At 38.5% G+C, this 14,320-nt stretch overlaps 1 protein-coding gene and 1 long non-coding RNA gene across 5 annotated transcripts in view; one reads left to right on the top strand and one right to left on the bottom strand.

The window, feature by feature from the left end:
- Positions 1-14,320, top strand: part of LOC131446185 (uncharacterized) — a 39,289-nt gene that overhangs the window by 10,949 nt on the left and 14,020 nt on the right. The window contains exons 3-5 of one of the 3 annotated variants that reach the window (XR_009233899.1): positions 2,321-2,515; positions 4,738-4,908; positions 11,790-11,948. This is a non-coding gene — a long non-coding RNA (uncharacterized LOC131446185). Of the gene's footprint in view, positions 1-2,320; positions 2,516-4,737; positions 4,909-5,279; positions 5,417-11,789; positions 11,949-14,320 lie in introns of those variants that run through there. The other 2 variants (XR_009233897.1, XR_009233898.1) reach the window with 2 other exon arrangements.
- On the bottom strand, positions 1,279-9,137 carry klhl8 (kelch-like family member 8). 2 transcript variants are annotated; one of them, XM_058617272.1, is made up of 12 exons: positions 9,046-9,137; positions 6,870-7,089; positions 6,645-6,706; positions 6,291-6,456; positions 5,412-5,732; positions 5,139-5,325; positions 4,729-4,872; positions 4,347-4,458; positions 3,790-3,958; positions 3,548-3,707; positions 2,705-2,906; positions 1,279-2,497 (listed from the first exon to the last, which is right to left on the bottom strand). In XM_058617272.1, the coding sequence occupies exons 2-12, from the start codon at positions 7,065-7,067 to the stop codon at positions 2,374-2,376; spliced, it is 1,845 nt and encodes a 614-aa protein (XP_058473255.1). In that variant the 5' UTR covers positions 7,068-7,089; positions 9,046-9,137; the 3' UTR covers positions 1,279-2,373. The 2 variants fall into 2 exon arrangements, with proteins under 2 accessions (XP_058473255.1, XP_058473254.1); XM_058617271.1 differs by lacking the exon at positions 9,046-9,137 and adding an exon at positions 7,760-8,513.

Raw genomic sequence — 14,320 nt, 5'->3', positions numbered from 1 at the left:
TTTCAGCATCCACTCAGGGTTCAAAGACTGAAAGCAGTAAAAACACATGATGACGGGCATTTTGACTCTTGACTCATTTTCTATAATACACCTTACATATTATAGCTGTTTGCCACCAAACAAAACTGTGGTGATTTAAAAAAAGAAAAGTTATTTATTTTAATTTCCAACATTATGCAGTTAGCTTAGCAATAATAATATAACAATCAACACATATTTTAACGTACATTAATAATAGCAAAGTGTTTAAATGTTGATATTTCAAAAGTTTTTGTCATGCAATAACTTTTTTTCTCAAATTTCTTGTGGCTGAATAAATTTCAATGTACCATGAGCACTTAAAAAACAACCTGTGAGTTATATAATAATATTTCAACAAAATGTACTTAAATCTAAAAACTCTAAATAGCTGTATACACTTTCCTTATGTGTACTAAATAATAAATGTTGAGACTGGACACGTGAGTAGTGCTAAAGGTCCAGGAACTTTACTTGATGATTATAGTTTGAAACAGTAGAAACTCTCACGATGTAAACAGAACATGTTGCAAAGTCATTAAAAAGTGATGATGATGAGTGAGTGAAAAGAACATGACATTTCCACAAAGTCCAGAAGACACAGTTTATAACAACCACATGTCAACTGTCAATAAACTTTACACTGCCAAGCCTCAAGTTACTTTTTAACTGGGGTTTCATAGGATGTTAGAAAACAATAATCATGACCTCAAAATTTAAATGTCATTTTGTTTTGACTTTGACTTGTTTAAAATAACTTATTCTCAGTGTGTGATTTAAGGTAGATGTGGAATTACAATACAACATATCAAGCGACTATCCTGCCCTCCTGTAGTCACAAGAAAGGATTTGTAACTGTTGTGCGTGAATGCCTTCAGTTTATGCTTGTTGTACTTCGTTACATGTTCTGCTTGTTAGTTTAGCCCCAAACAAATATTGTTCCGTGATTGTTTAAACCCTAATTGCCTGTTTAAGATCAGTTACAGTTTACTGTCACAAGTATGTATTGCATTCGCTCACCTTTGTTCACAATGTCCAGTACTGTCATGTACACACTATAGGAATGAAGGATGGTTTAACAACACCAGAGATATAGTTCAATTATCTATAATTGTCTAGGTCATAATGACGCCATGAGTGAGATACAACAAATATAATTGCTTTTAAATGTTTTACCTCAGTTTTGTAAGACGTTTCAGTCGGTCACAAACTCAACTGAAGGCTTTTTTAATCTGGAAGGAAAAACGGGAATCCCTTAAATGGACTTTACACGTAACTTTATTGTACCAATTTATACCAACACCATGTGAATAAAAAGCACACATAGGAAGCAGCCAAGGAGGAGGAAGAACATCAACACAAGTACAGTTAAGTTTACAAAAGGCTCATTTGTTAACAAGGTTGGCAACAACTTAAGGTTTAGAGTAAAAATTACTTAAATTATTATTATTAATAATGGTAGGACACAAATTGTGCATTTATATCTCAACTTCTAGTATAAACCATATATAGATTTTACATTTTGTGGTCATCACTCAGCCAATCCTGAAGAACAAAAATCTTGGCAGGAATTATTAAATTTTTCTTATATATATGGCAAATATAGGCATGAGTGAAAAATAAACATCTTTAAACTCAAGACATGAACAATGTGAAATTCTCCATTCAGGACAAAAATATACTCCGACTTCATATCTATTCTAGGAAAATAGTGCACAGCAATGGATTAGATAGTGTTGTACAGAATAATAGCAAAGATACACCCATTTTATATTACAAAAAAAACTCCATATATTAAAATATAACAACCATCTGCAGAGACAAACTCCAGCTGAAATTCAAAACACATCTGAAAACTCTTGACCTGGATTATGTACAGTCCAGATATCGTCGTCACACAAATCTTAATCGTAATTACAAATCTTCCCAGCTCAGTTTGAACAGATTTATACACAATAATGTAAACAGAAGAAGAACTGTGCACTGTATTGCTCTGGTCAGTCATTTCATGTGTGAAATATGTCAAAAAACAAAAGAAAATACAGTACAAAACACTGCTGCTGATGGCAAAGAACACCAGCACAGGTGAAAAATAACTTCTTGAATGAGTTTTTTTCAGAGAAGTATTCAGATTTGTCAAACGTGCACTTCAAGTCAGTAAAATCTCCCTAATGTTCCTCAGTCGCTGAGTGCAAACTGACGGTCAGCCTCAAACTGAACTAAGGCTGAAGGTCAGGACAGCGGTGACAATAATGATTCTGCCGTCACCTTCTGTGTGCTTTGTGTTTGTGTGCTTGTGCAGTGATCACATCTGGCGGTGACCTGGCAGCCGTTTAGTCACCTGGCAGTTAGCGGTCACATGCAGTTGACCACATTGCTGGAGCCCTGGCCGATGTCCCGTATCTGACTGACGTGAGACGAGCAGACGGCGACTCCAGCTCCGGCGCGGCAGTGAGACACTGAGCCCACCAGCTCCCATCTAAACAGCAAATCACAAGTAGGTCGATTCAAAATGTCAGCTCGTCAACAACAAGCTCTGCAAAACCCTGATAACAACCCATTCATTTGTATTAGGTGTGTTGGAGCAGGGAAACATCTAAAACATGCTGTTTTTAAATTGAAAAGTGTCGTTTCATTATCACACCAAAACTCAGCATTCCAGTGTCCCGTTTCATCACCTCCTCACCTGTTCATTCGAGGCTCAAAAGCCTCCACCGTGTTCAGGTAGATGTTTCCGTTGTGGCCTCCGACAGCGTACACTCTTCCCATTACAGTTGCGACCCCGACTCCGCCGCGTGGCGTGGTCAGCTCAGACACATATTCCCAACGGTGCAATCGAGGGTCGAATCGTTCGACTGAGCTCAGGGGTGAGTTGTCATCAAACCCACCTTTAGAAAATGAGCAAAGGATTATTATTAAAATGACAATAGTTTAAGATAACGATTACCTTTAAGAATATTCTGGCTCGCTTAAAAATGGAGTGGAATCCTAATTCATTTTTATGGTAAAGCATGTGTTTGTCCTACTATTTCATGACGACAATTATCTGCATACACATGTTGTGCGATTTAAACTCTTCGACTGTTTGCTAATATATTAGACTAACTTTCAGTCACATCATTCCAATCCAAATGCCAATGATCACAGAATTTAACAAACATAAAAACAACAAAGCCGGTGGTGCTGAGTACTGTTTGTGTGAGCAGCAAGAAAAACAAACTCAGGAGTAACTGCAGAGTAGACAAGACATGTAACATTTAAACAGTCATTCACTCCACATTCAGGTGGTGCAATAAAAAAAACAACTCCTCATCCTTAAACTTTGTGAATCAGTTACTTGATGGCTGAGAATGTTGACTCTCTGCAGTACAAGCAAATGTGTGTTAGAAGCATGTGAGAAACTACTGTTTATGGCTCCTACAAACATTATTATGTCTACCAAAGAGACGCACACAGTCAGGAGTAGAATATTACTGGTGTTTGCAGAACATACAGTATCTCCTGTGACTGACTCATTTATTTCTCTCACCTACGACATAGAGGCAGCCATTCAGTTTGCTGACTCCATTTCCAGCCCGTCGCTGGCCCATCTCGCTGACCTCTGTCCATTTGTTGAGATGAGGGTTGTAGCGCTCCACGCTGGACAGAGATGCCACGCCATCGTTGCCTCCCACAGCATACACAAAACCCTGCCAACAGGAAAACATCAAACGCTGTAGATATAACACTTTAAATCAGCTCTCGTGCATTTGCTTTCTTCTCCACTCTTACCCCCAAAGCCACAGATCCCACTCCTCCTCTGGGAGTGTTCATCGGAGCCACAGCGCTCCAGCAGTCACTCTCAATGTCATAGCGCTCCACGTCGTTGAAGCAGGAGTTGTCGTCCAGGCCTCCGATAGCGTAGATGGGACCGCCAAGAGCTGCCAGTGCTATACCCCTCCTGAAAAACACATACAGCAGAGATTCATTGTGTATTTTACCCAGCACTCTCAGAACAGTAAACACAGTGTTTGGTAAAATGGTACAATGAGGAAAAGATTTTCAATCAGTTTCACAGCTAGAAAAAAAAATATTTTAAGTCTACAGAATATAAAAAAAAGAAAGAAAAGTTAGTGGATGAGGCCCTCAGATTATCCTACAAACTCAGACAACCTCCACAGCCTGTCTGCTCTGCCGTTCAGCTCAGGGTGATAAAATACTCATCAGCAACAGTGAAGAAAGCAGTCAAATACAGACGGGTACAGGTGTTTAGACGTTTCCACTTTAGTCAAAGTGTTTAGCACAACACAACAGAATGCTAGCATTCAGTAGATATAAGTATCATGTACCTCTTAGTGTTCATCGAGGCTTTCATCATCCATTTGTTGGTGAGGGGGTCAAACAACTCCATGTTGCCCAAGTGCTCATTACCATCATGGCCCCCGACAGCATAAACTTTGCCTAAGAAAATGAAAATAAAACAGACATTAAGTTGAGTCTTTGTTTCTGTGTGTACAGACCAGTGATTATAATGAATCGATCAATAAATTGGTAACTCAGTACCGTAGTAGTACAGACATAGATATAGGAAAAGCACAACAGATGACAAATAAAACCAAAAGATAAAAGTAATGTAATTGTAAAAAAATCAATTAATCAATTTAATCAATGTAATTTATCCTTTTTCCGTGGTGACATCTTCAAAGTCATCTTACATATCACTCCTCTCACCTCCAACAGATATCACACCCACATGGCGCCGCCTGCTGTTCATTTCAGGGCCAAAAAACCAGCTGTTCTTAGTGATGGAGTAACACTCGATGCTGCGAAATGGGTCACCAGAACCCCCGCGGCCACCAACACAGAACAAAACCCCTGAGAGAAGAAGAGGAAGTACACGTGGTTGGCACAGTAAGAGAACATATGTTGCACTTTATTTTATTAATAAAATGTTTTTAAAGTTTAAAAAATAATAATAATAATCTGTTTGTTGTAATGATGAGAGAGACATCCAGAAAGACATTTGATTTTATGAAAATAGTTAAACAATGGTTAAGATAATGCTAGTTGTTGCTACAAATACCATAAAAACAGTATTTACAAGTTCAAAGTCCAACACAACCTTTAAAGGACTACAGTACCTGCGGTGTGTTTACGGGGTATGGTATGGATTGAATACTCAAAGTCGGGCACTGCCTTGTTGCTGAGGTGGAGGTGGTAGTTCCTGGCTTCGTCCATCAGGTCACGACAACTCAGGTTCCCTTTGATCATCTCTTCCTTAGCCACAGTTCCAGTCAGAAACTCCACAGGCAGCAGCGGGAGGCGCACCTGAAGGGACAATCGTAAAATTACATCAAATTGTGAACATACCGTTTGTGTGACGCTCATTTCAAAGACGGAGAAACAACAATAACCTGAGACATGATCTGGTCCAGCCAGGCCTCGTGGTGCTGTGGGTTCGCTTTCAGCCACTTCACTGCTGCATTGTACACTTGTGACTCGGAGTGGATGTTGAGCTCACCCGAGGACAATAATGTACGCAAGTGCTGGGGAGACACACACGTGAAGTCTTCACAGTCCACGACCTCTGTGAAATGCTCGCAGGCATAGCGGTCAGCCATGTCCATCAGGTCCACACGATTGTGGCTCTCAGCAAAAGTACGCACTGCGAGGCAATTGGTGGGGTGAAAGTTGGCCTTCATGTACTCACAGCAGGCTCTCGCCACCAACTCCACCTAACAGAGTCACAGAATATCTCGTTATGGGACTGAAATTCTGTTTTATGCAGAAACTGTGCTAAACAAGTGTTGAGTAAAAGTTCTAAGCATCACTATAATAAACATTTTATTGAAAATGCAGCACTCAGGCAAAACTATCACTCTATTTATTGTTATATGTGACAGATATTACGATTAAGATAACCTCCAGTCTGTGTTTGGAGCATGCACTGTTCGGAATCAAAGCGCAGTTTGTCATCAAAGCTTTGCTGTCAAAGCTCTTTTTGTAATATGTTAACCTTTATATGTGTGTCTGTCTAACTACTAATCATCAGAACCCGTACGATTTGTCGGTTTACAACCTAACTACAGTCTAACTACTAACTAACTGTGTGTGTGTGTGTGTGTGTGTGTGAAAGAAATCTTCATAAAGATACTCGAGTTGTTCCTGCCATACTTGTTCTGGTTGCCCTTTCCAGAAGGGATTATTGAGCTGAAAGGATCAGGCAGTAAAAATCTGGACAACCCCTGATGCAAAAAGATTGTGCCGCTTGTTAATTGATCGAATGTGTTTACCTGAAGGATGCAGGCAGCATACAGCAGAGGCTGGACATTGTCTACAGTTAACGTGAGCTTGGACGAGTAGGCAAAATGCACCAGGTCCTGGATGGCATCGCCATCAAAGTCTTTAATCTCAATCAGTTCCTGTTTGGCCTCCGACATCTCTGACAGGAACATGGCTCTGAGAGAAAGAAATATTTTTTAATTAGAAGTGAACGCTGTTCTTATTATACAACAGAGACCACACACATTATGTTTTAAAATTCAAGACAGTTTGCTAAAGGACAGTAAGATACAGGTTTAATTTAAAACTGTAGTGCCTAAGTTTTGAATATCAACAAATGTCTGTTAGATTTACAATGAACATACCGGAAATAAGGGATAACACAGGCCAGGACTAGCTTGTGGCACGGTATCAATCTACTGCCAACCTAAACAAAGACAAAAAAGTCAGTTTAAAAACAGTTAGAGATGGCAAACCAATCCATCAAATTATTCTTTACATATCCTTCAAACACAAACTATAAAAGAGGATGAACTGCGGCAAGAACATGAGACCTATCCAATCACTCAAATTCACACCGAGTGACCTACCTTCAGTGTGACATCACAGAGCTCACCCACTTCATAGAAGTGCCTGAGGGAGTTATGGAAGTCCTTCCAAGCCTCATGAGCCTCGAAGATAAAGGAGCCATCCGGCTCACAGTCAGCTTTCAATGCCCTGTTTCCAAGCCGCTTCTCCTTGGACTTCAGTTGCTTGGCATGGTCTGGCACCACGTCTCCTGGTGCCATCGCTGGCTACACAAAACAACACCTAAAAGAGGGATGAGTACTGATGAATTTGAGCACCTTTTGAAGGCAGTTGCAGGAGGGTGTGGGTGGTGTGGACTACAGTATTCTAAACAATATGATCCACTGTTACGCTCATATGCCTGAATAATTTTGTGTTTTACAAGAAGCTAATGGTTTTGATTTGAGACGCATTTGATTTCATGTTTAAAACCACTGTAAATGTCAAGAAATGTCCTCATATATTAAGGATCTTACTCTACTCACAACTTGTTCACATTAACTTCATGAGAACTGCACATCGTAATGTTCTCTTGTCACTAATGCTGAAAAAACATCATTGTGAATTTGTATATAGGTGGGTTTGAGACCATTAGTCAGAAAAATAACAAACATTTGAAGCCACTGATTGAACCTTGCGAGAATAACTCAAGTCTACAAAACAAAAACAATGCAGTGCAAATAATACTCTTCAGGCTCAAATGGTGGAAACAAAAGGAAAAGTGGTGGTGGGAGATTTTGCCTTCCAGCTGAGCAAGTTTGGTCAGTATTCTTTCCCCTTTCAGTGTCACTTCCCCTTTAGTTGTTAAACAAAGACTGTATCTTAAAAAAGACTGTGGATAACTCCAAGCCAGCAAATCAAAACATAAGTTACGCAGAAAACATTGCAATCAAAAGACCAAAAAATGTCCTACCTATTGCCGAGTCTGATAAAAAATCTCCACAGTTGATAAGTGTCTAATCGAGAAGAGATGTAGTGAGAGCAGACGGCTAGAGGCTGAAGCTCCGCCTACACCTTACACATGATGCACTGTGTCTCTTTTAAACTATGCCACTGAGACTGAATCGACTCAGTGTATCGCCCCCTCATCACTAGTCTTCTCAGCTATGGGAATAAAACACAGCAAACGCAAAGACTCTTTTTACATCTGTCTGCCTTCCAGCCCATGGAAAGACTTCACATTTTGAGATAGTTTGCTCCTTCAATAAATACATGGATTCAGTAATAATAATTTTTTCTATTAAAGGCTCAGTTGGAAGACTTCTGATGACCTTAACCTCTTCTTCCCGGACACCCCTGGTACCAGACCATTTTGAATAATAAATCCTTTTCTAATTTATACGCTTCTAAACTACTTAAAATGCAATGTCAACTCACTGAACAGTTTTGCTCCTCAGTAGTAGATACATGTACATGTTTGTTGCCATAAATAGATGATGTGCGATTAGCATGCATGCACAATGTATGTAATTAAGTATGCATTTATGTATTTTACATGCACATTTAAACTATTCCTTAAATAAACTAACACTTAGACATGTCAGAAAATGTTGATCAGTGTTTTTCAAACGTGGAAATGACGGTTCTGAAATGTCTTGCTATGTCCACAAACCAGAATTATTCATTTTAAATTACTTCATTATTATATGGAGCAAAGAAACCAGAAAATCACTTATCACTCAATTAAAATAATTTGTTTCAGCCCTAAATATACTGTATATAAGGATAAGGATACTGCTTTACTATAAATACAGTGTAGGTGAATTAAAATAAATCTGACATACAGAGAAAAACAAGAAAACGCTTTAATATGCTGCAGACAGGATGCATTAGCACATAATGTATGCCATAACATGCCACATAAACTGGAAGTAAGTATATTACTACACTTCAACAGCTTGGAAAGAGGACCAAACCCTCTTGTTTAACAGGGTTATGAGTCACTGAGAGGTTAACGATGCCACATTCTGTGCTAACAGTGCTAATTCAGAAACACGAACACGATAAATCGAGCTAGCCGACTGTACACTAATGATTCGCTTTCAAGCTAACAGTAGGCAAACAAGCTAGCATCTTAACGACAGCTAACGTTCACTGACACGATTTAATCCATTATTTGAGCGAAACCGCGTAACATACAATGACTTAGCGATACTGGATAACAGCTGCGTTTAAAGTAAATGTGTTAACTTTAGGTACCTCATGTCGTAGCGAGAATTAAGATACCCCGGCTTCCTCGAGTGGAATGTTTGTTGTGACACCAGGTGCACCATGGGTATTGTAGTTTTACTGTCACCTGCACAGCAGCTGAACAGAGTCCAGTTTTTTGTATGAAGTTGAATGTAACCAGCTGAACTTTAGTACAAATTCAAAGTAAGCATATTTGTTGTGTTTAACTTGAGTATAATATGAATATTATAATACTTTACTATTAATTAGAATGTTCTTTAACAAAACAGCCATTTAAATTGGTTTTACTGGCCCTTTTCATTTGTTTTAAACTGTAGTAATGACATATTTGCAAAGTGTGTGTGCAAATTACTGTATGACTTTTACACATAAAGAGAATATAATATAGACCAACACAATTTCCAACATTATGCTTGAGTGTGCTGCCATCTGGTGGTTAATAGAGGTACACACACAGTTCACCAGTAACTAGTCAAGAATTTATTTGTGTCCAAAATCGTACTAGTCAACACAACAATCCAAAAGATAAACAGTTGGGTTTGTTTGTGTTTTATGATAGAGAATAATAAAATATGATATTTATTGTGATTATTTAAGTCCTGTTTCTTACACAGTTTGTATTTTTTGCAGACCACTCCTGCATTAGATAATTTTAACAACAACTGAAATGTTGTTTATTGCAGATAATATTTAATCATTATACAGAGTGTAGGTGCCCTAACTCTGATAATCATGCTCACAGTTTATTTACATTGAAGTGGGATTTTGCAATCAAAGATGACCTTTACCGTTATGAGCACTGATGTCCATACCTTCTGCCTCATGTGGCTTATATTTTTCATTAAATAAACTACATGTATTCCCTTATCCCATGTGTTTAGGTGCCGTTTTGATTCACTTGTACTTAGTTAGACCATTCACACACTACAAATGATATTTACTTTTCAACCCAATACATTTTGTATGATTATAGATACTAATTAATTACTTTACTAAAACCATACTACAAAAACATGAGTTATGATAATCCCACAGTATTACAGACAAAACTGTGTCAAATAATAAACCAGGGGTTTCCTGAAGAACACTTGTCATGTCACATGTGTTTGTGAGTTATAAGCAGTTACATCAAACTGTGATTTCCCCCTAGACTTCTTAGATGACTTGAGTTTAAGAACTGTTTGTGGTACAAACAGAGGTGGACAGTAAGGAATAATATTTACTCACGTTGCTGTAATTGAGTAGTTTTTTTGTACTTTTTAAAGACATTTTTCAAAATTTTACTTTTACTTTACTTTTTTGGGGAATTACTAAGGAATCACACTAAGGTTTAAATCACATCCATTACTGTGTGAAAAATGTTGAATAAATAAATAAAAAATTCACACACCGGAAACTTTGTCAGTGAATGATGAGGACAGATGAATGATGAGGACAGGTGAATTGGTGCTAATTAAGGTCCCTGAGTGAGTGAGATAGTTAAAGCATTTGTGACCTTTGACCCCTTCTGATTGATACATTATGTGTTTACATATTTTATTTTGTCCGCTCTTTCATTTGTAAAGGTCTGCCTTTAATTTCAAACAATACATGTGAGATTGTGTCCCCCTTGTCCTTTTTGCATGACACAGGAAAGAACCCCAACCTTGTTATTAAAGTAAGTAAGTAAGTAACTTTTACTCTGAGTACATTTTAAGACCAGTATATTAAATTGTACTTAAGTAAAATGTTGTGTCAATAAACCCCTCATTATTTTCTTGATTTGCAGATTAGATTTTTTAATATCTGTGTCGATTAAATGAGCATTCAGACCAGTCAATTAAAACACCTGCTACATATGAAGAAAGTAGCACAACATAGCAGTACATCAGTGACTAACACTGATACAAGAAAAGGAGATGAATATGTTCCCTGCAGGTTTCTCTGCTTCATTTACTTCAAAAAAACATTTTACTATTGTTGTCATTAGGTTGTAGTGCTTCAGTTCACATTAGTGCAAAGTGCTGCAGTCAATTTCATGAAACTTCCTTGTTCAGAGAAGACAGATGGCAACAGGGCTAGACTGGGCATGTCCGTGACGCCTGTGCTGTGTGCAGTGTTGGAACCTCATACGCAAGTGATTCCAGCATAGACACACTTATGACGCCCCTTTTATTCAGTCCGTGGTGTATCTAGGTCACTTCTCACGTGTGTGATTCAATACAAGGAAGTGCTGTAAGAACAAAATGCCACTGTTCTACATTTGTTCTCAGTTCACTGTTCACACACAGACATCTGTGAAATCATATGGGAGTAAAGACTGTACACCCCAGAGAAACAGATTCTACTGGAGATTGGGATTTAAATTCATCTTTTATCAACCAATGTTGAGTGTGTGATAACTAAATCTTCATTTAATACTTTTTGTATTAACAAATCACTTCATTTTTTTTGTTTAACCTTTATTTAACCAGATAAAAAGACCCACTGAGATCAAGACCTCTTTCGCAAGGGTGACCTGGCCAAGAAAGGCAGCAGCACACGTCATAGTTATAAAAAAAACCCAGGGAGATAACAGTCACAAAACAGAAAGTGCAAGTAAATAGACAAATAAAGTGCAGTAAATATTGATAATTTTACAATGACATATATATGTAAATTCCCTTTATGATTATTGTCATTATTATATTTGAATAAAACCCACTCACTCGTGCTTATGTTCAACCTAAAGTACAAACAGTACAGAAGCTGCATGTGATGCTGTTTACAAACAGGTACTACTGATTGAAGAAGTGCACCACACTGGGAGGAACTTGGCAGACTGTGGGGGATTCCACAGTCATAAAGTTGCGTCACTGGTATATTTAAGACGGCACTCCTATCAATAGCTCAAACCTGCTCCTTCTTGTCAAGCCAGAAGTACACAGCTTTATAGGCACCGAGGAAAAAGAAAGTATTGAGTATTTAAAAGCTTTCTTCTCTTCTTCTCGCACACAAACAGAGGCACTTTGAGAATGGCTGCCCAAGGTGAGTACAAAAGAAAACTCGACTAGCTTTTAATCAAACTTCACTCATTAAGTAGATCGTCGATGAATGGATAAATGAAACTGTGTATTTTGCCCACAGAGCTTCCCGCTGTTGTTATTCACTGTGGCCATGAGCTGCGTCAAGTTGGAGATGAACTGTACTGGAGATACAGACTGCTGGAAATTCTCATGAAGAACTACAAGACTGTTACCAAAATCAAATGAGACATGACGCCGGAGTACATCAACTTGAATCGGATGTTTTTGAACCCAAACGCCCTCAGAGGAAACAAAGTCTTGTATAGAGACTCACAGCTGTAATACAAATACATGGCTCATAAGGGGGATGGACTGTACATACACTTGTGGAATCATCTTCATGGAAGTGCTGGTTGTGGATTGTCCTGTTGTACATACACCAGTGGAGCCCAGCTGTGTGGGATGTTGTTGATACGCCAACTCAGACCCGTGGGTGACGGGATCAAAGAGGAACTGACAAACGGAAATGATCTGCCGAGAATGCTGACCGTCACGTGTCCTCGCGTGAACACACACCACTGCATATGTGGTCATTTAATGGGTGTTATTGTCTTGACGGCTGTCATAGTTATGTTACCTGAGGACAAGGAAGAATTGTGACTCAGGCACATATTTATTCAGAGAGATTTTTCTTCATGTTTTTCTCAAGGAATGTATTACATGAGTTGTTAATAAATACTTTATTTTAATCATAAGTGGTTACAGAGATGTTTCAATTATTTTGGAGGCCCTAGGGAAAAGGTCCCGGGGGGGGGGGGGGGGGCTAAATCAAAACAGACCACCATTATAATAAACATATGTAGAGCTGACAAGTTAGCTCATGCCTGCCCAACACTAGAGGATAATTAGCCAGATTTTGGTCCCGAACTGGCCCTTCCGACAATTGAGGGTGCCTTCGGATTTTAGGCTGATTTGAGCAGATTATCTGGCCAAATTATCCTGTAATGTCAGAGGCAATTTTAACGTAAGTATTAAACATGTTTGATATTTAGTGAGTGAAGAGTGATTGGGGGCGCGAGCAAAACCCGAGCGAGTTACCTGGGGAAACAGATGTTGTGTGCTTTTGTTTCGAACCGTAACTTGTACAAGCAAAGTTTATTCTGTCAGCTCAGCCATGACTTCATCCACAGTTTTCTTTGCGTTTCTCAGCACAAAACATCACACACACACACACACACACACAACAGCTACTAACTGAAATAGTGTGGTCCTGCATCTTGACTGGATCATCTTCTCGGGATTGAATCATTGACAAAATCGGTTACAAAGTTCATTGTGTCTGTGGTCTCCCACGGTTTTTTTTTTTAAATCAAGTCAGACTTGAAAATCCTCCTGTGTAGGGCAGGCCTTTGATTAAAGACAAGAGAATGCTGAGTGGCAGTTTGTCTAAAGCTGTATATGTATTAAACTAACATTGTCAAAAATTAAACCAGGACTTTTAAAATTAATAATTAATATTAAACTGTGATTTCCAAAAAATTTAAAGCAGACCATCCACACGATACATATATGCTCGTATACAAGTTTGCCCAAATAAATTCACTGTACTAAAATTTCCCAAGTACAACTTGAACAAGTAATTGGGTCTTTTCATGTCACGTTTGACATGACATTAAATAAAAGATTTCCCCCTCTAGACTTCTCAGATGGCTTCAGTACGAGAACTGTAACTGTACAAGAAATGCTGGCTTATTAAATGCCAGAAAAATATCCACTAGCCCCAAATCAATCAATTAAAATCAGCATGGTACCTGGTTGTGGTTACGGACCAGACCATCATTACAATAAATATATACTGGAGGTAGTGCCAGCAAGTTAGTTTAGCTTAAAGACAAGCAAAATATTCATTTTCTTATAGGGGATTATGTTGCAGACTGTATGGATACGAGTGCGCTGTAGCTTTGGTAAAGAAACATTTTAATAAAATGAGAATTGTATGCTTTCAAGGTGGCTTTTTAAAACCCTCAAAGACAAATGATTTCCCTGTTTCCAATCTTATTGCTGACCTGCTACAGCTTCACCTTCAGCCACAGGACTCAGGGATTCTTTTCTGTAAAATATAAGATACCACACAGTTTTGCCTTCACCATTTCAACCTTGAACTGCCTTTTTTGTCTTATGTTGTTACATTACATGTCATTCTTCTTCGTTCTATACTTATGTCATAAACTTGTAGAAAAATACATTTTCCCCTTCTTGCAAACGACTAGCCAACGTCAGCAAAACCAGCAAAAACAGCA

This window comes from Solea solea, chromosome 19 (assembly GCF_958295425.1).
Source record: "Solea solea chromosome 19, fSolSol10.1, whole genome shotgun sequence".
In the NCBI taxonomy this organism is placed as follows: domain Eukaryota; kingdom Metazoa; phylum Chordata; class Actinopteri; order Pleuronectiformes; family Soleidae; genus Solea; species Solea solea.
This window is presented reverse-complemented; position numbering and strand designations above follow the sequence as displayed.